At 45.8% G+C, this 22,649-nt stretch overlaps 1 protein-coding gene across 1 annotated transcript in view; it reads left to right on the forward strand.

Annotated features, from left to right (window-relative positions):
- Window positions 1-22,649, forward strand: part of LOC115479559 (occludin-like) — a 93,562-nt gene that overhangs the window by 62,337 nt on the left and 8,576 nt on the right. The window contains exon 7 of the mRNA XM_030217530.1: window positions 14,860-14,901. Within this exon, the coding sequence (XP_030073390.1) occupies window positions 14,860-14,901 (42 nt within the window). The remainder of the gene's footprint in view (window positions 1-14,859; window positions 14,902-22,649) is intronic.

Here is a 22,649-nt window from a genome sequence, read left to right on the forward strand (position 1 = left end):
GCAGGTGAATGGACACACTTTTCAGCCTCTGGTTCTGAGTGATTTGCTCCTGTTTGGCAGCTCACATCACTGGGTCCTTGAATGTGGAGGTGGACTTTCTCAGCAGGCACACTTTGGACCCAGGAGAATGGGAACTATCCAGCCAGGGTTTTCAGCTGATAGTAGACTGATGGGATTCTCCGCTTCTGGACTTGATGGCAACACAACGGAATTACACCACACTAAACTCCAACTTATATATGCAAATATCTCTTTATTATAAATACTTAAGCCTTATACTAGCTATTAACTTTAAACATTAAAACACTCATTCATCACCTTTCAACCACCACTCACCCTATGTACTAGTTATCTACAATGTCTTTAGAAATTTAAATATCAAACCATTATACACAGTGCATTTTTTGTAGAAAAAAAGGTGCCAGTACTCATTGTGGGCGGGGTCACCACATATGGCTCCACCCCTATGATAGCCACACTAGCCACACCCCTTATTTCAGCCATGGCGCATATAAACAGACATCATTGAAAATATACTAGTATAGGAGAAAAACAATAACCTGTGATTTTTTTTCATTATAAATCATTTCTGTAAGATTTTACAGCTCCAGTATACCCAGTGCAAAATAAGACAACAGATGTAAATTCTCAAATTGGACAAATTCCAAACACTAAAATGAAAATAAAATAATTTTTTTCTACCTTTGTTGTCTGGTGACAGTTTTCTATCCATACTGGTCCAAGTGTCTGATTCTGCTGCTCTCTATCTGTTCTCTTAACTCCGTTTCCAGGGCTTCCTTTCCATTTATTTCTTTACTTTCCTCCTTTCTTCTTCCATGTCCAGCATTTCTCCTCTCTCCCCACCAACCCCTCCATCCATCCATGTCCAGCAATTCTCCTCTATCTCCTGCTCTGCTCGCCATCCATTTCCAGCATTTCTCCTTCCTCCCCTGCCATCCCATCCATGTGGATCTCCTTCCTATCTTCCCTCCCCTCCATCCATGTCCAGCATGTCTCCTCTCTCCCCTGCCCTGCCCTCCCCTCCCATGTCCAGTGATTCTCCTCTCTCCCCTGCCCTCCTCTCCTATCCAAGTCCAGCAATTCTCTCTTCCCTGCCTTCCCCTTCCATCCATGTCCAGCAATTCTCCATTCTCCTCTCTCCCCTGCCCAGCAATTCTCCATTCTCCTCTCTCCCCTGCCCTACTATCCCATCCCCTCCATGTCCAGCGATTCTCTTTTGCCCCCTATCCTCCCCCTCCCTTCAATGTCCAGTGACTCGCCCCAGCCTCCACCTGCCCCCGAGATCATTCAAACCCCAGCCCTATTTGCCCAGCCCCCCTTGCCCATACACACATACCCCCAGCCCCACTTGCCCACACCCCCCCAGCCCCACTTGCCCATACACACATACCCCCAGCCCTACTTGCCCACACACACACTCCCAGCCCCACTTGCCCACACACACACCCCCAGCCCCACTTGCCCACACACACACTCACCCCCAGCCCCACTTGCCCACACCCCCCCCAGCCCCACTTGCCCACACATCCCCCCAGCCCCACTTGCTCACCCTCCCCTGCTCGCTCCCTGCTGTTTGTACCCCGTCGATCCCTGCCTCGTAAAACTTTTATTTTTTCGCGAACTGGCAGACAAGAAAGAAAACAAACAGCAGACAGGCTTGCCTCCTTCCATCGCGTCGGCCGCTTCGTTTCCCTGCATTCTCAGCGCGTCCCGCCCTCGAGGAAAGGAAATGACATCAGAGGAGAGCGGGACGCGCTGAGAATGCAGGGAAACGAAGCGGCCGACGCGATGGAAGGAGTCAAGCCTGTCTGCTGTTTGTTTTCTTTCTTGTCTGCCGGTTGGCGAAAAAATATAAGTTTTAGAGGCAGGGATCGGCCGGGTGCAAACAGCAGGGAGCGAGCAGGTGAGCCCCAGAAAAAAGGTGCCGGTACGCCGTACCGTCGCGTACCGGCACAAAAAAAAGCACTGATTATACATGAAAAAAATCCTGCTTCATCACATTAGTGAGGCAGACAGTTCATAGCACTCAATAATGTCCACTGCTGTAATGTGCTGTATAACGACATCCACTGTGTGATCCTTTGTTAGTCAATTTTCAGCAGCTGATTAGTCGCTCCTCCTTGGCATGTGCACACAGAAATTGTCAGCATTGCTGTTTACAAACATCCACTGTGTGACCTTTTGTTAGTTAATTTTCAGCAGCTGATTATGTCGCTCCTCCTTGGCATATAGGAACTGTTACACACAGGAATTATCAGCACTATTGTTTTCATTGTATAGGTTTTACTAGTATCGGGTGAATGGGCAAGCCCTCCACAGGGTAGTTACAAACAACTTGTTTGTAAACAGCAATGCTGACAATTTCTGTGTGCACATAAAGCACATTACAGCAGTGGACATTATTGAGTTCTATGAACTGTCTGCCTCACTAATGTGATGAAGCAGGATTTTTTTCATGTATAATGGTTTGATATTTAAATTTCTAAAGACATTTTAGATAACTAGTACATAGGGTGTGTGGTGGTTGAAAGGTGATGAATGAGTGTTTTAATGTTTAAAGTTAATAGCTGGTATAAGGCATAAGTATTTATAATAAAGAGATATTTGCATATATAAGTTGGAGTTTAGTGTGGTGTAATGTTGTTTATATACTCCGACTGAATTGGTTTTTCCCCCCTTTTTTGTAAGATTGTAAACGAAACGGAATGCCAAAATGCCCAAGTTCTTCAGCCATCAGAAAGAACCGGGCTCATCTACTGTATGTCTTCCCTCCTTGGCCCATGGTACACTGTGTGTTGAAAAGGATAGCATTGCACCAGGGGTTGAATAATTCTCATAGCCCCAGATTGGCTGCAGAGGCCATAGTATACTGACCTGATTCAACTGCTGGACAGGACTCTTCTCCATCTTCCACAGATACATGGCCTACTGAAGCAAGGTCCTGTTCTCATGGAGGATCCTTGCCCCTTTGGCCTTACAGCTTGGCTATTGAAAGGGCTCAGTTGAGATGAAAAGGTTATTCTGATTCAGTCATTGCTATCTTGCTTCAGGCTCAGAAACGCACTACATCCATGGCATATGCGAGGGTGCAGAGGACATTCGAGAGCTGGTGTTCTGAGTACAGACTTTCTCCCTTCTCTTTTCAGATCACGCGCGTCCTAGCGTTTCGGCAGGCCTTCAGAAAGAATTGGCATTGGGTTCTTTAAAAGTTCAGGTTGCGTCTTTGGCCTGTTTCAGGGGCTGACTGTAGAAGACATCTCTTGCAGCTCACCTGGATTTCATTTGATTCTTGCAGGGAGCAGGCATCCCTCTTTTATGCCGTGTCCAGAGCGGAACCTTATTTTAGTCCTTTGGGCTCTGCAGAAGCCTCCTTTTCAGCCACTCTGGAAGGCCTCCTTGAAAGATCTTACACTAAAGACAGTGTTCTTCGTGGCTATGTTGGCACAGAGGGTTTTGGAGCTTCAGGCCCTCTCTTGTCAGGATCCCGTTCTCTGCTTTTTGGAGGTGGGGGGGTCTCCCTGTGCACGGTTCCTTCCTTTCTTCCAAAAGTGGTATCAGCATTTCATCTCAACCAATACTACTACTCCTACTATTTAACATTTCTAAAGTGCTACTAGGGTTACGCAGCGCTGTACAATATAACATAGGACAGTCCCTGCTCAAAGAGCTTACAATCTAAAGGACAAATGTACAGTCGGTCACGTAGGGGCAGTCTAGATTTCCTGAAGGGTAAGAAAGGGTTAGGTGCCGAAAGCAACATTGAAGAGGTGGGCTTTGAGCAGGGATTTGAAGATGGGTAGGGAATGTGCTTGGCGTATGGGCTCAGGAAGTTTATTCCAAGTATAAGGTGAGGCGAGGCAGAATGGGCGGAGCCTGGAGTTGGCGGTGGTGGAGAAGGGTACTGAGAGGAGGGATTTGTCCTGTGAGCGGAGGTTTCGGGCAGGAGCATAATGGGAGATGAGGGTAGAGAGGTAATGAGGGGCTGCAGACTGAGTACATTTGTAGGTGAGAAGGAGAAGCTTGAACTGTATGCGGTATCTGATCGGAAGCCAGTGAAGTGACCTGAGGAGAGGGGTGATATGAGTATATCGGTTCAGGCGGAATATAAGACGTGCAGCAGAGTTCTGAACGGATTGAAGGGGGGATAGGTGGTTAAGTGGGAGGCCAGTGAGGAGTAGGTTGCAGTAGTCAAGGCGAGAGGTAATGAGAGCGTGGACAAGAGTTCGGGTGGTGTGCTCAGAGAGGAAAGGATGAATTTTGCTGATGCTGAAGAGGAAGAAGCGACAGGTCTTGGCTGTCTGCTGGATATGCGCAGAGAAGGAGAGGGAGGAGTCGAAGATGACTCCGAGGTTGCGGGCGGATGAGACGGGGAGGATGATGGTGTTATCAACTGAGATTGAGAGCGGAGGAAGAGGAGAAGTGGGTTTTGGTGGAAAGATGATAAGCTCGGTCTTGGCCATGTTCAGTTTCAGGTGGCGGTTGGACATCCATGCAGCAATGTCGGATAAGCAGGCCGATACCTTGGCCTGGATCTCCACAGTGATGTCTGGTGTGGAGAGATACAGCTGGGTGTCATCAGCATAAAGATGATACTGGAAACCATGAGATGAGATCAGTGAGCCCAGGGAAGATGTGTAGATTGAGAAAAGAAGGGGTCCAAGGACAGATCCCTGGGGAACTCCAACAGAGCGCGGAATGGGGGAGGAGGAAGATCCATGAGAGTGTACTCTGAAGGTGCGGTGGGAGAGATGGGAGAAGAACCAGGAGAGGACAGAGCCCTGGAACCCAAATGACAGTGTGGCAAGAAGTAAATTGTGATTGACAGTGTCAAAAGCGGCGGATAGATCGAGGAGGATGAGGATGGAATAGTGGCCTCTGGACTTGGCAAGGAACAGGTCTGTGGAGCAACTCTAGGACATAACTGCTGTAGACAGTCTGCAGATCCTCATTGGTCTGAGATCACCTGGACCCTGTCCTGGTAGCACAGGCAAAGCTATCTACCTATCTAAACTTCCTGAGAGGGGGCCCAAGCCCTGCCATTGGGAATCTTCGTGGTGGAAGAGGCCACCTTCCTTAGCTCACCTCATCCCCTGAAAGAACTGACTTCTCTGAAACTTCATCCCAGAAGCAGCTGAAGAGGGGCGGGATAATAACAGCTCTGGTCTCTGGATCAAAACCTAGACCCAAAGGACCTTGAAGACCATGCCCAGTTGTGTAGCAACTTCTGGGACCTAGAACTCCTTGACCTGCTTTTTCAGGTCCTCACCAAACAAGAGCCGACCTCTTAATGTTAGCTTGCTGAGAAGGGACCTGGATATGGAGTCCACTGATATTGCTGCTGCAGCAATAACCAATGCTAATAGTACTGATGCTGCTACTAAGCGGGCCAAAACCTTAATAAAATCATAAAGCAAATCCACCAGAAAGATTGCCCCCGACTTGAGCCTCAGTAGAGAGGACAGGAGTTGCTGCGTCCAGTGTGGAAGAGCTCTTGCAATATAACCGCCACATACAGCTGCTTGAACTCTCACCAGAAGGAGCTAAAGGCCTGCTTCAGGAGCTACTCTACTTTCCTATCATGAGGATTTTTTAAGGCTGCAACCCAGTCGGGTTTCCAGGCTTTCCCTGATGAATATGCATGAGTTCTGTTTGCATGCACTACTCCATTGTATGCAAATAGATCTCCTGCATGTTTATTGGGGAAATCAAGAAAACCCGACTGGGTTACAGCCCTCAAGGACAGAGGTTGCCCACCCATATTATACACCAGTGTTTCCCGAGTCAGTCCTGGAGTACCTTCTTGCTCTGGATATCCACAATGAATATGAATGGAAGAGATCTGCATATGGTGGAGGTAGTGTATGCAAATAAATCTCATGCATATTCATTGGATATCCTGAAAATCTGACTGACAAGGGGGTACTCCTGGACCGACTTAGAAAACACAGTTATAGACTAACAAATCTATTGAGGCATATTCTTTTGAGGGCAAGCATTCCCTCTGTCGTGTACATGAAGTGCTACTAGAGTTGTTAGCTAGTTCCTGATTCACCTGAAGGGATTGTTTCATTCCTGGCTTTAGCCCCAGTGCATATATATTATAGAAGAACAATCAAATAAGCCATAGATGTTGTAGTTGAAGTTGTTAGGTTCTGTTAATGCTAGTGACTGAGCTGGCATCTGGGTTTATGGCAGGGCCTGGTCTCTGAACTGGTATCATTGTTGTGCAGTTCTTAGTTGCTTGTAAGTATTTGAGTTTAAGGCGGTTGTCGATAAGCCAGGATAGGGTTATCATATAAGGCCTTTGAGAGGGTTGCATGGGAAACCTCTCTGCAATACGCTGGGTTACATCCTTCCAGCAACTTCTGTAAACAATTCAGCTGAAGGGCACGGAGAAAGTAACTAGAGATTATACAAACTAAATCTAATTTAGAATGAAGATTTAGGTCTATTATGCTATGACAGGGTGGTTTACAAATTAATGTATTAAAATGGGAAAGGACCACATTTAATGTGATAGAGAAGAAGACATGAGTAAGCAGGAGTGAAAATAGAGTGGGTAAAATAATTTAGGAATCTTAAAAGTACTGTAAATACGTTTTGCCGCCATGTATTATAAATACGTTTTGCTGCCACCCTTGGACTGATGGAGAAAAGACAATGAGCAACTAAAACAATCTACACTTTTGGTCATTGATCTGGGTAGGCCTGCCTAAAAGGATGGGCCTTCAAAGCTGATTTAAATCTACAGAATGACTCTTCCATCCTAAGAGACACAATCGGGCTCATTTTCAAAGCACTTAGCCTCCCAAAGTTCCATAGAAACCTATGGAACTTAGCCTCCCAAAGTGCTTTGAAAATATGCCTCCATGTCTTTTCAAAGCACTTACAAAGATACATGGAGGGGCATAATCGAAATGAACGTCCAAGTTTTGATGAGGACGTTTTCGCAAAACGTCCCCATCCAGGGGCAGGGAAACCCGTATTTTCAAAACAAGATGGACGTCAATCTTTCATTTCGATAATACGGTCAGGTACGCCCAAATCCTGAAATTTGGTCGTCCTTAGAGATGGTCATCCCTAGTCTTGGTTGTTTCTGATTTTCGGCGATAATGGAAACCAAAGACGTCCATCTGTCACGATTACAAAGCTGGAAACTGGGTTTGTGAGCCCTTGGGCAACTGCCGAGGAGCGGCAGTGGCAGGCAAAACCACCCCACACCAGAAGCAAGGCAGAATAGACGTACCGGCAAATCCAGGCAAGGTCTCTAGGCAGTCAGCCAGCAAGCAGAAGACAGGTCCAGGCAAAGGTTCAAAAGGCAGGCGGCAAGCAAAGCAAAGTCCAGGATCAGGCAAGGTTCAAAAGGCAGGAAACCAGCAAAAGCAGAATCAGGTCCAGACAAAGTCTCTCAGGCAGAAGTGCACAAGCATCCACGTACCAGGGCCTAAGGCGATGCAAAGGCAAGGGCTGAGAGTAACAAAATGGCTAATAAGCCCAGCAGCACCTGGAACTCAGCTGCTGCAATCACCAGGCAGCTATGGGTGCTGTGCAGGCTCAAACAACACAATCAAACCTGGCAGCCTGGAAGATCCGGACCAGACTTGAGCAGAAATCTGGAACGGGTGATGGTCCATAGCAGCCACCCGTTCTTGCCACCAGAGGGCGAGGAAAGCACAGATGTAACACCATCTCAGAAAGGACCAAATGCAAGCCATTTGGTCGTAGGAGGAGCCAGCATCTGTAGTGCACTGGTGCCCCTGACATGCCAGGACACCAACCGGGCACCCTAGGGAGCACTGCAGTGGACTTCATAAATTGCCCCCCAGTACATAGTTCCCTTACCTTGTGTTCTGAGCCCCCCAAACTCCCCCTAAAACCTACTACCCACAACTGTACACCACTACCATAGCCCTAAGGGGTGAAGAGGGGCACCTACATGTGGGTACAGTGGGTTTTGGAGGGCTCGCTGTTTGTCGTTCTCCACAAATGTAACAGGTAGGGGGGATGGGCCTGGGTTTGTCTGTCTGAAGTGCACTGCACCCACTGAAACTGCTCCAGGGACCTGCATACTGCTGTGATGGAGCTGAGTATGACATCTGAGGCTGGCAATCAATATTTTTAAAGATGTTTTTTTAGGGTGGGAGGGGGTTAGTGACCACTGGAGGAGTAAGGGGAGGTCATCCCAGATTCTCTCCGGTGGTCATCTGGTCATTTCGGGCACCTTTTTGTGCCTTGGTCGTAAGAAAAACACAGGTAAAGTCGTTCAAGTGTTCGTCAGAGATGGCCTTCTTTCTTTCGATTATGGGTCGAGGACATCCTAGTGTTAGGCACGCCCAAGTCCCGCCTTTGCTATGCCTCCAATACGTCCCCTTGAACTTAGGCCGTCCCTGCGACGGAAAGCAGTTGGAGACGTCCAAAATTGGCTTTCGATTATGCCAATTTGGGCGACCCTGTGAGAAAGATGCCCATCTTTCAATTTATGTCGAAAGATAGGCGTCCTCTTTCGAAAGTGAGCCCAGTAGTAACCTATGGAAGAGTCCAGTAGTAACCTATGGAACTTTGTAAGTCTAACTGCTTTGAAAATGAGCCCCATAGGGATCAACTTTCCGAGTCTGGGCACTTAAAAAAAAAAAAAAGCACTATGGCAAATCAAGATGCACACATTGTACTTGAAACACCTTCCCTTGAAGTGCACAAAATCAAGGCTTTTTACGGAAGAGAAGCGCCACTGTGTTTATTCCTACTTCAGTTACAGTGCATTAGTAAATTAACCGCAGCAGGTGGCAACACTGTTCCATCTCCATCATCAACATTTCCTCTTTGTTTTTGGTGGTGTTATGACATCGCTAGTATTACCAATACTGTTCAATGTAATGATGGCACCACTCGGGGGAAAAAATTGGAATTAATGAGTTTCAACCCGTTTATATATATATACAGACGACGTCACCATCTTCATACCTTTCCAAAACAATATCACAAACATACAGGACAAAATAAAAAAAAAATAAGGATTGGACCTCATGGAAGAATGGGCAACAACTTTTCAAACTCAAACTGAACAGAGACAAAACCAAATTCCTAATACTATCCAGCCCACACAACCCCACATCTTACTAAAAATTCACAATCAACCAACAAACATACCACTTCAAAACACATCTTAAAATATTAGGAATCATTCTCGACAAACATCTAACACTGGACAAATATCAGCAGTAACATCAAAATGCTTCACAACACTATGGAAACTGAGAAGAATAAGAGACTATTTTCCTAGACAATCTTTCCAGATACTGGTCCAATCAACAATACTATCGCAACTAGACTACAGCAATACAATATATGTAGGGTGCAAGGAAAACACACTAAAATTGCTGCAAACAGTCCAAACCATGGCAGGAAGACTGATTTTCAAGAAATCAAAGTACGAAAGAGCAACCCCACTGCTTGAAACACTACATTGGCTACCAGTCAAGGCAAGAATATTTTGCAAAGCGAGCACCTTAATCTTCAAGATACTGTTTGGAATGGCACCCGAATATATGCTTAATATGACTAAACTATTCTCAAGAAATGCCAGCCCAGTAAACTGAAAATAAATATAGGGTTAAATGGCCATTTTTCTCAATGGAAGAGGGTAAATAGTGGCGTGCCACAAGGGATCTGTACTGGGACTACTGCTATTTAACATATTTATAAATGATCTGCAAAACAGAATCTGGAGTGGACTAAAGCCATAGACAATCCATCCATCTGGGAGTGCATTTGTTCCCTTATCTCGACGATTGGCTGGTGAAGAGCACCTCGGAGGATGGTGCTAGGGAGTCCATGCGGAAGACTATTCAGGTGCTGGAATTACTAGGGTTTGTAATAAATTATCCCAAGTCCCAACTCACTCCGGATCAGAAAGTGGAGTTCATTGGAACATTGCTCAACATGAGAACGGTTCGAGCCTATCTTCTCAAGGCACGAGCAGACAACCTTCTGTCCCTAGTGTCCAAGGTTCGAGCGTCACAGCAGATCACAGCTCGGCAGATGTTGAGACTCTTGGGGCATATGGCCTCCACAGTTCGTTATTGTCATGGCACATCTACACGTGAGATCTGCTCAATGGACCCTAGCTTCTCAGTGGTATCAGGCCACAGGGAATCTAGAAGATGTCATCCAAATTACTCAGCCGCAAAAAGTGCTGACGGATGCATCTCTCCTGGGATGTGGAGCTCATGTAGATGGGTTTCACACCCAGGGGGCTTGGTTCCCCCACCCCCCAGGAAACATCTTCAGATCAACCTTATGGAGCTCCAAGCGATCTGGAACGCTCTCAAGACTTTCAGAGATCGGCTGTCCAACCAAATTATCTTGATTCAAACAGATAATCAAGTTGCGATTTACTACACCAAAAAGCAGGGAGCCGTCCAAATGTGGCATTGGGTGCGCTGTCACGGCATGTTTCTCCAAGCCACTTATCTGGCAGGCATAAACAACAATCTAACCTACAGGCTGAGCAGGGTTATGCAACCTCACGAGTGGTTGCTGAATATGGGCGTGGCCCGTGAGATCTTCAGAGTGTGGGGCACCCCCTTGGTGGATCTCTTTGCCACTCAGCTAAATCACAAGGTCCCTCGGTTCTGTTTCAGGCTTCAGGCCCACGGCAGCAAAGCGTCAGATGCCTTTCTCCTACATTGGGGAGCAGGCCTTCTTTATGTGTATACTCCCATACCTCTGGTTCGGAAGACTTTGCTGAAACTCAAGCAAGACTGCGGAACCATGATCTTGATTGCGCTGTCTTGGCTGCGTCAGATATGGTTCTCTCTTCTTCTGGAATTGTCCTCCAAAGAATCGTGGAGCTTGGAGTGTTTTCCGACCCTCATCACTCAGAACGAGGGGTTGCTTCTACATCCCAATCTCAAGTCTCTGGCTCTCACGGCCTGGATGTTGAGAGCATAGAATTTGCTTCCTTAGGTCTTTCGGAGGGTGTCTCCCGAGTCTTGCTTCCAGGAAAGACGCCACTAAGAGGGGTTACTCTATTAAATGGAAGAGGTTTGCCGTCTGGTGTGACAGCAAGGCCATAGATCCCCTTTCTTGTCAACAAAGACCCTGCTTGAATACCTTCTACACTTTATCAGTGAGCCCCTACGTCTTGCCCCATCCTTGGCCACCTTTAAATCTAGACTGAAAGCCCACCTCTTTAACATTGCTTTTGACTCGTAACCACTTGTAACCACTCGCCTCCACCTACCCTCCTCTCTTCCTTCCTGTTCACATTAATTGATTTGATTTGCTTACTTTATTTATTTTTTGTCTATTAGATTGTAAGCTCTTTGAGCAGGGACTGTCTTTCTTCTATGTTTGTGCAGCGCTGCGTTTGCCTTGTAGCGCTATAGAAATGCTAAATAGTAGTAGTAGTAGTAGTATCAGTCTGGTCTCTACCAACTCCGTAAGGGTTCACCTTAGTGCAATTAGTGTTTATCATCAGCATGTAGAAGGTAAGCCTATCTCTGGACAGCCTTTAGTTGACTTCATGAGAGGTTTGCTTTTGTCAAAGCCCCCTGTCAAACCTCCACCAGTGTCATGGGATCTCAACGTCGTTCTCACCCAGCTGATGAAAGCTCCTTTCGAGCCACTGAATTTCTGCCATCTGAAGTACTTGACTTGTTACTTCAGCTCGTAGGGTCAGTGAGCTTCAGGCCTTAGTAGTGGATGCACGTTATACTAAGTTTCATCATAACAGAGTAGTCCTCTACATGCACCCTTCCAATGTTGGTATCAGAGTTCCATCTGAACCAGTCTATCGTCTTGCCAACATTTTTCCCCGTTCTCATGTGCACCCTGGTGAAAGCAGCTTGCACACCTTGGACTGCAAGAGAGCGTTGGCCTTTTACATGGAGCGGATGAGGCCCTTCAGACAGTCCGCCCAGTTGTTGATTTTGATTCCAACAGGAGGGGAGTCGCCATCTGTAAATGCACCATTTCCAATTGGCTTGCAGATTGCATTTCCTTTGCTTATGCCCAAGCTGGGCTGACTCTGGAGGGCCATGTCATGGCTCATAATGTCAGCCATGGCTGCGTTGGTGGCTTACTTAGCCTCCATTGAAGAGATTTGCCAAACTGCGATGTGGTCTTCAGTCCACACATTCACATCTCATTACTGCCTTGAGCAGGATACCCGACGTGACGGTCAGTTTGGGCAGTCTGTGCTGCAGAATCTGTTTGCGGTTTAGAATCCAAGTCCACCCCCCTAGACCCATTTTTATTCTGTTCCAGGCTGCACTCTGTTAGTTGTATATAGTTTCAGGTTAATCTATGTTAAGTCCTCACCATTGCGAGGCCCAATTGACCAACGGTTGTTTTGAGCCTGGATGCTTGGGATACCCTACTTGTGAGGATTATTCAGCCTCCTTGTCCTTGGAGAAAGCGAATATACTTACCTGTAGCAGGTATTCTCCAAGGACAAGCAGGCTGGACCAGGGCCGTGCCTAGGGTCTCCAGCGCCCCCCCCCCCCCCCCGAAAAACGATCGCTACACTACCCGCCCTCTTCTCCCCAGATCCTTTTCCTTTTTTTTTGTATAAATTTACCTCTGTCCGGCGGCAGCGTAGCGTTAGTGAGAAGGAGGCGGCGCTCCCCCACCCTGACGTGTCAGTCTTCCCTTCACTCAGTGTCCCGCCTTCTTCTGATGTCATTTCTGATGTCAGAAGAAGGCGGAACTGAGCGAAGGGAAGACTGACACGTCGGGGCGGGGGAGCGCAGCCTCCTTCTCACTAACGCTACGCTGCCGCCGGACAGAGGTAAATTTAAACAAAAAAAAAAGGAAAAGGATCTGGGGAGAAGAGGGCGAGGTAAGCATGGTGCGGCGGGGCGCCCCCCCCCCCAGAGGATGGCGCCCTCCTGCTATGCTTACCTTGCTTACCGTGTTGGCACGGCCCTGGGCTGGACATCATCACGCATGGGTTGTCGTCCGCGATGGCTCAGGAGCTCTGGAGGTCAAAACAAAAACTTTTGAAAATTCTACAAGCGACGTGGCGAGCACAGGGGCAACGCACCGTGCATGCGCGAGTGACTTCCCGCCGGCAACGCCGGCGCGCTTCCCTCATTTCTCTTTTTTCCGCTTCGCAAAGGAGGAGTCTTTTTCGCTGCTCCTCGTGATTTTCGGCCCAGGAGAATTTTGTCGAGTTTATCGCGCTCCGTCTTTTTCTTCAAACATTTAAAAAAAAAAAGTTTCCTTTATTTTTTCTTAGTTTTCTCATCTTTTTAAGGTTCGAGGGAAGCAGCACCGAGAATCCAGGCAATGGCTGCCGAGAGACCACTTCGAGCTGGGAGCAGCGAGGCATTGAGTGGGTCTCCACCTGTCTCGAGGCCTACTGCTGTCCAGGCGCCCCGGCCCCGAGGAGGCATGAGGAGTCCGCGTCCTACTCATCGGTACCGAGGACTGTCGATGACAGGCGTCGAGCGAAGGCTAAGAAGCATCACCATCGATCTCCTTACCACGGTATCATGGGATAAACATAAAGGAATCCTGTTCCGAGGGAATGGATCCTCAGAAGCTTAGCCAAGATTGGGTGGCAGAGCCGGTGGTGGGAGGGGGGGCTGGTTGGGAGGTGGGGATTGTGCTGGGCAGACTTATACGGTCTGTGCCAGAGCCGGTGGTTGGGAGGCAGGGATAGTGCTGGGCAGACTTATACGGTCTGTGCCCTGAAAATGACAGATACAAATCAAGGTAAGGTATACACAAAAAGTAGCACATATGAGTTTATCTTGTTGGGCAGACTGGATGGACCGTGCAGGTCTTTTTCTGCCGTCATCTACTATGTTACTATGAATTGAGGTGATTAAATTTGCAGATGACACAAAACTATTCTTAAAGTTGTCAAAACGCATGCAAGTTGTGAGAAATTGCAAGGAGACCTTAGGAAACTGGAAGACTGGGCATCCAAATGGCAGATGAAATTTAATGTGCACAACTGCAAAGTGATGCACATTGGGAAGAATAATCCATATTGCCTGATGGTAGGGTCCATCTTAGGAGTCAGCACTCAAGCAAAAGATCTAGGTGTCATTGTAGACAATATGCTGAAATTTTCTGCCCGATGTGCGGCAGCAGCCAAAAAAGCAAACAGGATGCTAGGAATTATTAGGAGAGGGATGCAAAATAAGACCAAGAATATTATGATTGAGGCTTATAAAATCCTCAGTTGTGTAGAACGGGTAGAAGTGAATCGATTTTTTTTTCACTCTTTTAAAAAGTACAAAGACCAGGGGACACTCAATGAAATTACATGGAAATACTTTTAAAACAAAAAGAAGGAAATATTTTTTCACTCAAAAAATAGCTAAGCTCTGGAACTCATTGTCAGAGGATGTGGTAACAAAGGTTAGCATATCTGGGTTTTAAAAAGGTTTGGACAAGTTCCTGGAGGAAAAGTTCATAGTCTGTTATTGAGATGGACATGGGGGAAGCTACTGCTTGCCCCGGGATTGGTAACATGGAATGTTGCTACTAATTGGGTTTCTGCCAGGTACTTGTGACCTGGATTGGCCACTGCTGAAGCAGGATACTGGGCTAGATGGACCATGGGTCTGACCCAGTATGACTCTTCTTATGTTCTTATATTACTGTATTCTATGTTGTACACACAATTAGGTGAAAAGTAGACTGTAAGTTTTCTAATTTAAATGTTTTTAAAGTTAGCTTTCGTACAGTGAGGTAGACTGTTCTGCAGTTGCCTGCAAGGATTTCCACATTTATGCTTGTTTGTGAGACCTGAGATGCCTAGCGACAGCCCATGGCTGCCACCATATTTAAAAGGCTAACATGTTCTCTTCTTTTCACATGCAGGGAGTTGCAGAGGAATATAACAGGCTGAAACACCTAAAGAGGGTAAGTCTTCTCTCCACACAAGACGCAAAGTGTTTTCTTCCTACTTGTTCCCCTCTTCTTCTTGGATAAAAGATTGTTCTTTATTATCCCTACTTTGAAAATTTTAGGGGTAACTATTGACACTAAATTCACTTTTGAATGACAGGTAGCATCCATAGATAAAGTCTTACTTTTGGCCTTTAGATTAATGATTAAAATCGGGCATGGTACCGGAAGATTGGAGAGTGGCCAATGTAACGCCGATTTTTAAAAAAGGTTCCAGGGGAGATCCGGGAAATTATAGACCGGTGAGTCTGATATCGGTGCCGGGGAAAATGGTAGAGGCTATTATTAAAAACAAAATTACAGAGTACATCCAAGGACATGGATTACTGAGACCGAGTCAGCAGGGCTTTTGTGTGAGGAAATCTTGCCTGACCAATTTACTTCAATTCTTTGAAGGAGTAAACAAACATGTGGACAAAGGGGAGCCGGTTGATATTGTGTATCTGGATTTTCAAAAGGCGTTTGACAAGGAGGGTCATGGGATAGGAGGAAAAGTCCTATTGTGGATTAAAAACTGGTTGAAGGATAGGAAACAGAGAGTGGGGTTAAATGGGCAGTATTCACAATGGAGAAGGGTAGTTAGTGGGGTTCCTCAGGGGTCTGTGCTAGGACCGCTGCTTTTTAATATATTTATAAATGATTTAGAGATGGGAGTAACTAGCGAGGTAATTAAATTTGCTGATGACACAAAGTTATTCAAAGTCGTTAACTCGTAACAGGATTGTGAAAAATTACAGAAGGACCTTACGAGACTGGGCGGCTAAATGGCAGATGACGTTTAATGTGAGCAAGTGCAAGGTGATGTATGTGGGGAAAAAAGAACCCGAATTATAGCTACGTCATGCAAGGTTCCATGTTCGGAGTTACGGACCAAGAAAGGGATCTGGGTGTCGTTGTCAATAATACACTGAAACCTTCTGCTCAGTGTGCTGCTGCGGCTCGGAAAGCGAATAGAATGTTGGGTATTATTAGGAAAGGTATGGAAAACAGGTGTGAGGATGTTATAATGCCATTATATCGCTCCATGGTGCGACCGCACCTTGAGTATTGTGTTCAATTCTGGTCTCCGCACCTCAAGAAAGATATAGTGGAATTGGAAAAGGTGCAGCGAAGGGCGACTAAAATGATAGCAGGGATGGAACGATTTCCCTATGAAGAAAGACTAAGGAGGCTAGGGCTTTTCAGCTTGGAGAAGAGACGGCTGAGGGGAGACATGATAGAGGTATATAAAATAATGAGTGGAGTGGAACAGGTGGATGTGAAGGGTCTGTTCACGCTTTCCAAAAATACTAGGACTAGGGGGCATGCGATGAAACTACAGTGTAGTAAATTTAAAACAAATCAGAGAAAATGTTTCTTCACCCAACGCGTAATTAAACTCTGGAATTCGTTGCCGGAGAACATGGTGAAGGCGGTTAGCTTGGCAGAGTTTAAAAAGGGGTTAGACAGTTTCCTAAAGGACAAGTCCATAAACCGCTACTAAATGGACTTGGGAAAAATCCACAATTCCAGGAATAACATGTATAGAATGTACGTTTGGGAAGCTTGCCAGGTGCCCTTGGCCTGGATTGGCCGCTGTCGTGGACAGGATGCTGGGCTCGATGGACCCTTGGTCTTTTCACAGTGTGGCATTACTTATGTACTTTTGATATCACTTAAGCCCTTTCTGATCAAAGATGCACTCCATGCTTTGATCACCAGCAAGCTAGATTATTATAATTTATTGTATAATGGTGATAAGAAAACCACCCTTGGAAAGTTGCAGTTAGTGCAAAACAGCACTATTAGGCTCCTTCATGGAGTCAGGATTAGTGATCATGTTTCCCCTCTTTATGTCCAGTATTACTGGCTACCTATAAATTACAGGATAAAGTTTACAATTTTTAATATTTTAAGGTCATGTTGTGGGTCTTCCTGCTTCATTACCTAATGCTCTTATTCCTGTCACTTCCATCCACTGTCTTCATTCCAATACAGCCAGCTTGCTTGCTGTTCCCCCACCATTTCGTGCCCACCTTTCATCCACACACGTCAGTCTTCTATATCCTATAACCTTTACTTTGGAACTCTGTTCCAAGTTATATTTGACTTGGAAAAGCTATAGTTATTGTTGACACTCCGTAAATTTAAGGTAGCTCTTAAAAACTCCTTTTTGAACAGGCATTTGGTGTTTGATCAAGCAGTTGAGAGTGGTTTAGCAGTCCAGTGAGGCACTTATTGTGCATTTTTTTTCTTTCTCAGGATAATGAGAAAGAAGAAAAAAAATGCACAATAAGTGCAAACCGCTTTAATCTTTTGAACTGCAGTATATCAAGTCTTAATAAACATAAAGTGAAGTTACTCACCTGTAGCAGATGTTCTCTGAGGACAGCAGGACACGAATTCTTACATGTGGGTGATGTCATCCGACGGAGCCCCAGTACAGACACTATCCAGCATTCTGTTGCTTTAAGCAGCTTTTGGCAGCATCCCACTGTGTATGTGCAAATGCCTTCCCACCCAGCATGAGCATGCAGGCCCATCAGTACAATAACATAGTTATAAGTCCAAGGGGAGGTGGGCAGGTATGTAATATGTCCTTCTGTCCTCGGAGAACATATGCTACAGGTGAGTAACTTCACTTTCTCTGAGGATAAGCAGGACATTGATTCTTACATGTGGGAATTCCTAGCTACCAGGCTTACCGAAAACAACTCAAGGACAAGAGGGACTTGCAACAGCAAGGACAACCAGAAATCAATCAACCTGAACTTATATACAGTCTTGTTGTGAGGGTGCAGCCTGGAACAGAAGAAAAATGGGCCTAGGAGGGTGGAGTTGAATTCTAGCCACAAAACAAATTCTGCAAGACTGTCTGACCAAGCCAGCTATCATGTTGGGTATGCTGCTTAAGGTAATAATGAGATCTGAATATGTGGACTTATGGCCACATTGCAACTTTGCAAATCTCTTCAGTGTATGCTGACCTCAAATAGGCTACTGACACAGCCATGGCTCCGACATTCTGAACTGTGACATGATCCTCCAGAGTCGGCCCAGCCTGAGCATAAGCAAAAGAAATGCAGTCTGTTAGCCAGTTGGACAGAGTATGTTTTACCGATGGCTGCACCCATCCTGTTTAGATCAAAAGAAACAAAAAACTGGGTGGACTGTCTATGGGCTATAGTCCACTCCAGATAGAAAGCTAAGGCTCACTTGCAGTACAAGGTGTGCAGTGCACTTTTGCCAGAAGCTTTGGGAAGAATTTTGGCAGGACAATTGACTGATTAAGATGGAACTCCGACACCATAGAGAACTACTCTATTATGATGAAACCTTGTGTAAGGTGGATATGCTACTAGGGCTTAAAGCTCACTGACACTGCAAGCTGAAGAGACCACCATCAAAAACAAGACCTTCCAGGTCAGGTTCTTCAGATGACAGGAATCACGTTTCTCAAAAAGGAACTTTCATCAGCTGGGTGAGGACAATGTTGAGGTCCCGTGACAATGCAGGAGGTTTGACCGGGGAGGGGCTGTCATGAGAGGGGATTCCTCTCTCATGAAGTGAACTAGAAGCTATACTGAGATGGGCTTAGCCCACACACTATGATGATAAACACTGATTGCACTAAGGTGAACCTTTACAGAATTGGTTTTCAAACCAGACTCAGAGGTGCAGGAGGTATTCAGGCAGGTTTTATGTAGAGTAAGTGAGAGGATCTAGGGCCTTGCCCTCATACCAGAAGACAAACCTCCTCCATTTAAAAGTATAACACCTCTTAGTGAAGTCTTTCCTGGAAGTCAGGAGAATCTTGGAGACACCCTTCGCTAGCTGCAGAGATACAAATTCTACACTCTCAACGTCCAGGCTGTGATGGCCAGGGACTGGAGGTTGGGAAGCAGAAGAGATCCCCTTATTCTGTGTAATGAGGGTTGAAAAGCAGTCCAGTCTCCACAGTTCTTCAGAGGACAGAAGAGGAAACCATATGTTCATATTAGCCCTCTCCTCAAGTTAGTTCACTGGCTCTCTATCTGTTTCCGCATACAGTTCAAACTCCTCTTATTGACCTATAAGTGCATTCACTCTGCAGCTTCTCAGTACCTCTCCACTCTCATCTCTCCCTACATTCCTCCCCGGGAACTCCATTCACTGGGTAAATCTCTCTTATCTGCACCCTTCTCCTCCACTGCTAACTCCAGACTTCATTCCTTTTATCTTGCTGCACCATATGCCTGGAATAGACTTCCTGAGCCGGTACGTCAATCTCCATCTCTGACCGTCTTCAAATCTAAGCTAAAAGCCCACCTTTTTGATGCTGCTTTTAACTCCTAAGCCTTATTGTTAAGAACCCTTATTTTATCATCCTCACTTTAATATTTCCTTATCTCTTGTTTGTCCTGTTTGTCTCTCCTAATTAGATTGTAAGCTCTGTCGAGCAGGGACTATCTCTTCAAGTTCAAGTGTACAGCGCTGCATATGTCTAGTAGCGCTTTGGGAAATAAGTAGTAATAGAAACCAGCTCTGCCTCGGCCAGTAAGGTGCAATGAGGATCATGGTTCCCTGGTACTGCTTGAGTTTCAGTAAAGTCTTCCCTATCAGAGGGATCGGAGGATACATGTACAGAAGACCATCTCCCCAATGCAGGAGGAAGGCATCTGATGCTAGCCTGTCGTGACCTGAGTCTAGAGCAGCACTGAGGGACCTTGTTGTTGAGATGAATAGTGAGGGGATGCCCTGCTCAATCTGTCCACCAGACTGTTTCTGTTTTTCAGATATGTGGCTTGAAGTATAATAACGTGATAGTGGCCCACTGCCATATTCCTACAGCCTCCTGACACAAGGGGTAGGATCTCACACGCCCCTGATTGTTGCAAAACATAAAAACTCAAGAAGAACACAGAGAGGAATACTGGATGAAACTGAATGAAACTGAGAGAGCGAGCTACATTTGTCAAAAGCGCAAATGGAAGAACAAATGGCTAGAAATGTAAGGAGGGGTGACAATAATTTTTTCAGGTATATTAGTGAAAGGAGGAAGACTAAAAATGGAATTGTGAGACTGAAAGATGCTGTGAATTGCTAGGTGGAGAGTGATGAGAAAAAGCAAACGTGCTAAACAAATACTTCTGTTTTGTGTTCATGGAAGAAAATCCTGGATTAGGACCACGATTGACTGGCAAAGGTACATATGAGAATAGAGTGGATAGAGCACCACTCACGGAAGGAAGTGTTTATGAACAACTTGAAAATTTTAAAGTGGACAAAGAGATGGAACTGGACGGGATCCATCCCAGGATATTAAGGGAACTCAGAGAGATTCTGGCGTGTCCTCTTTAAAAGATTTGTTTAATGAATTCTTGGAGACAGGGGAGGTTCCTTGGGATTGGAGAAGAGCAGATGTGGTCCCTCTTCACAAAAGTGGTGACAGAGAAGAAGCTGGAAACTACTGGCCAGTAAGCCTCACTTCAGTTATTGGAAAAGTAATGGAAGTAATGCTGAAGGAAAGGATAGTGAATTTCCTGGAAGCCAATAGGTTTCAAGATCCGAGACAACATGGTTTTACCAAAGGTAAATCATGCCAAACGAATCTGATTGAATTCTTTGACTGGGTGTTTAAAGAATTAGATTGAGGACATGCACTAGATATAATCTACTTAGATTTCAGCAAAGCCTTTGACACGGTTCCTGATTGGATGCTCTTGAATAAACTTAACAGGCTGAAGTTAGGACCCAAAGTGGTGAACTGGATTAGGAACTGGATGATGGACAGATGCCAGAGGGTGGTAGTTAATGGAATTCACTCGGAGGAAGGAAAGGTGAGTAGTGGAGAGCCTCAAGGATCGGTGCTGGGGCCGATTTCTGTTCAATATATTTGTGAGCGATATTGACGAAGGTTTAGAAGGAAAGGTCTGCCTTTTTCCAGATGATACCAAGATTTGTAACAGAGTGGACATTCCAGAGGGAGTGGAAAACATGAAAAAGGATCTGCAGAAGTTAGAAGAATGGCCTAATGTTTGACAGTTAAAATTCAATGCAAAGGAGAGCAAAATGATGCACTAGTAGAAATCCAAGGAAGACATATGTGCTAGGCGGTGAGAGGTTGATATGCACAGACAGGGAGAGAGGGATCTTGGAGTGATAGTATCTGAGGATCTGAATGCGAGAAAACTGTGTGACAAGGCAGAGGCCGTAGCCAGAAGGATGCTAGGTTGTATAGAGAGAAGTGTAACCAGCAGAAGAAAGGAGATGGTGAGATCCCACCTGGAGTATTGTGTTCAGTTTTGGAGGCCATAGCTTGCTAAAGATGTAAGAAGACTTGAAGTGGTTCAAAAGAAGGTGGCAACAATTGTATGGGGCTTGCACCAAAAGACATAGAGAAGAGACTGGAAGACCTGAATATGTATACCCTAGAGGAGAGGAGGAACAAGGGAGATATGATACAGATGTTTAAATGCTTGAAAGGTATTAATATAGAAACAAATTTTCCAGAGAAGGGAAAGTGGTAAAACTAGAGGACATGAATTGAGGTTGGGGGTAGATTAGGAGTGATGTCAGAAAATTCTTTTTCATGGAGAGGGTGGTGGATGCCTGGAATGACCTCCAAAAGGAGGTGGTGGAAAAAAAATACTGTGGCAGAATTCAAAAACACATGGGATGAAGCCAGAGGATCTCCTAATTAGAAAATAAATTATATAAAAAAACAAAACAAAGGGTTACAAATGTGTTTGCATGTGAAGTGGTGCTTAGATGGAAACTCATCAACTAAAGCCGGTGCTGGGCTGGGTTGTACGGTCTGAGTTCCACATATGGCAATCCGGTATAGGGTGGGCTAGAGAGAGCTTCGATGGAAACTCCAGTGGTTTGGAATATGAGGACAGTGCTGGGCAGACTTTTACGGTCTCTGTCTCACAAATGACAAGACGGATTTGGGTAGGCTAGAGTCGGCTTTGACGGGAACTCCAGTAGTTGGAACATAAGGACAGAGTGTTCTGTGGTCTATATCCCAGAAACACTAAAGACCATGATCAAGTAAATAATATCACGCTCGTTGTTGAGTTAAATCTTGAATTGATAATGAAGGTGACTGGATGGACCATTCAGGTCTTTATCTGCCGTCACTTACTATGTTACTACGATTATCCATTTAAATCAGCACAGCTTGGTTCAGCAGCCAATTTCTGAAAGGCTTTAGAGCATTCCATATTGTCCATAGCTCTAGGAGGTTGATATAAAGTCAGTCCTCCTGAGTGGACCAGGTCCCCTGGGTGTGAAGCCCATTAATATAGGTTCCCCACCCAGTAGTGGACGCATCCGTAGTTAGGACCTTCCGATGAGGAGGAATTTGGAATGGGAGTCTCAGGGTCAAATTGGATCACGTCATCCACCAGAAAAATGACTGAGCTAGCTCTGGGGTAACTGTGCTAACATCTGCAAGTGTGGCTGGACACCACTGAGAAGCTAGGGTCCACTGGTGCCCCAGAAGTGGAGGCATGCCATGGAAGTGACATACACTGTGGAGGCCATGTGGCCCATCAACGTCAACACTTGCTGAGCTGCGTCCTGGTGGCAATAGTAACAAAGGCAGCCGCCCATGCAGAAGGGGAGATAAGTCTGAGCATGCTGTGTGCTTAGTAGGGCTCCAATGTACTCCAGTTGCTAGACCGGGGTCAGATGGGACTTGGCGTAGGTAAGAACAAATTCTACTAGCTCCAACACCCAAA

This window comes from Microcaecilia unicolor, chromosome 11 (assembly GCF_901765095.1).
Source record: "Microcaecilia unicolor chromosome 11, aMicUni1.1, whole genome shotgun sequence".
NCBI lineage: Eukaryota > Metazoa > Chordata > Amphibia > Gymnophiona > Siphonopidae > Microcaecilia > Microcaecilia unicolor.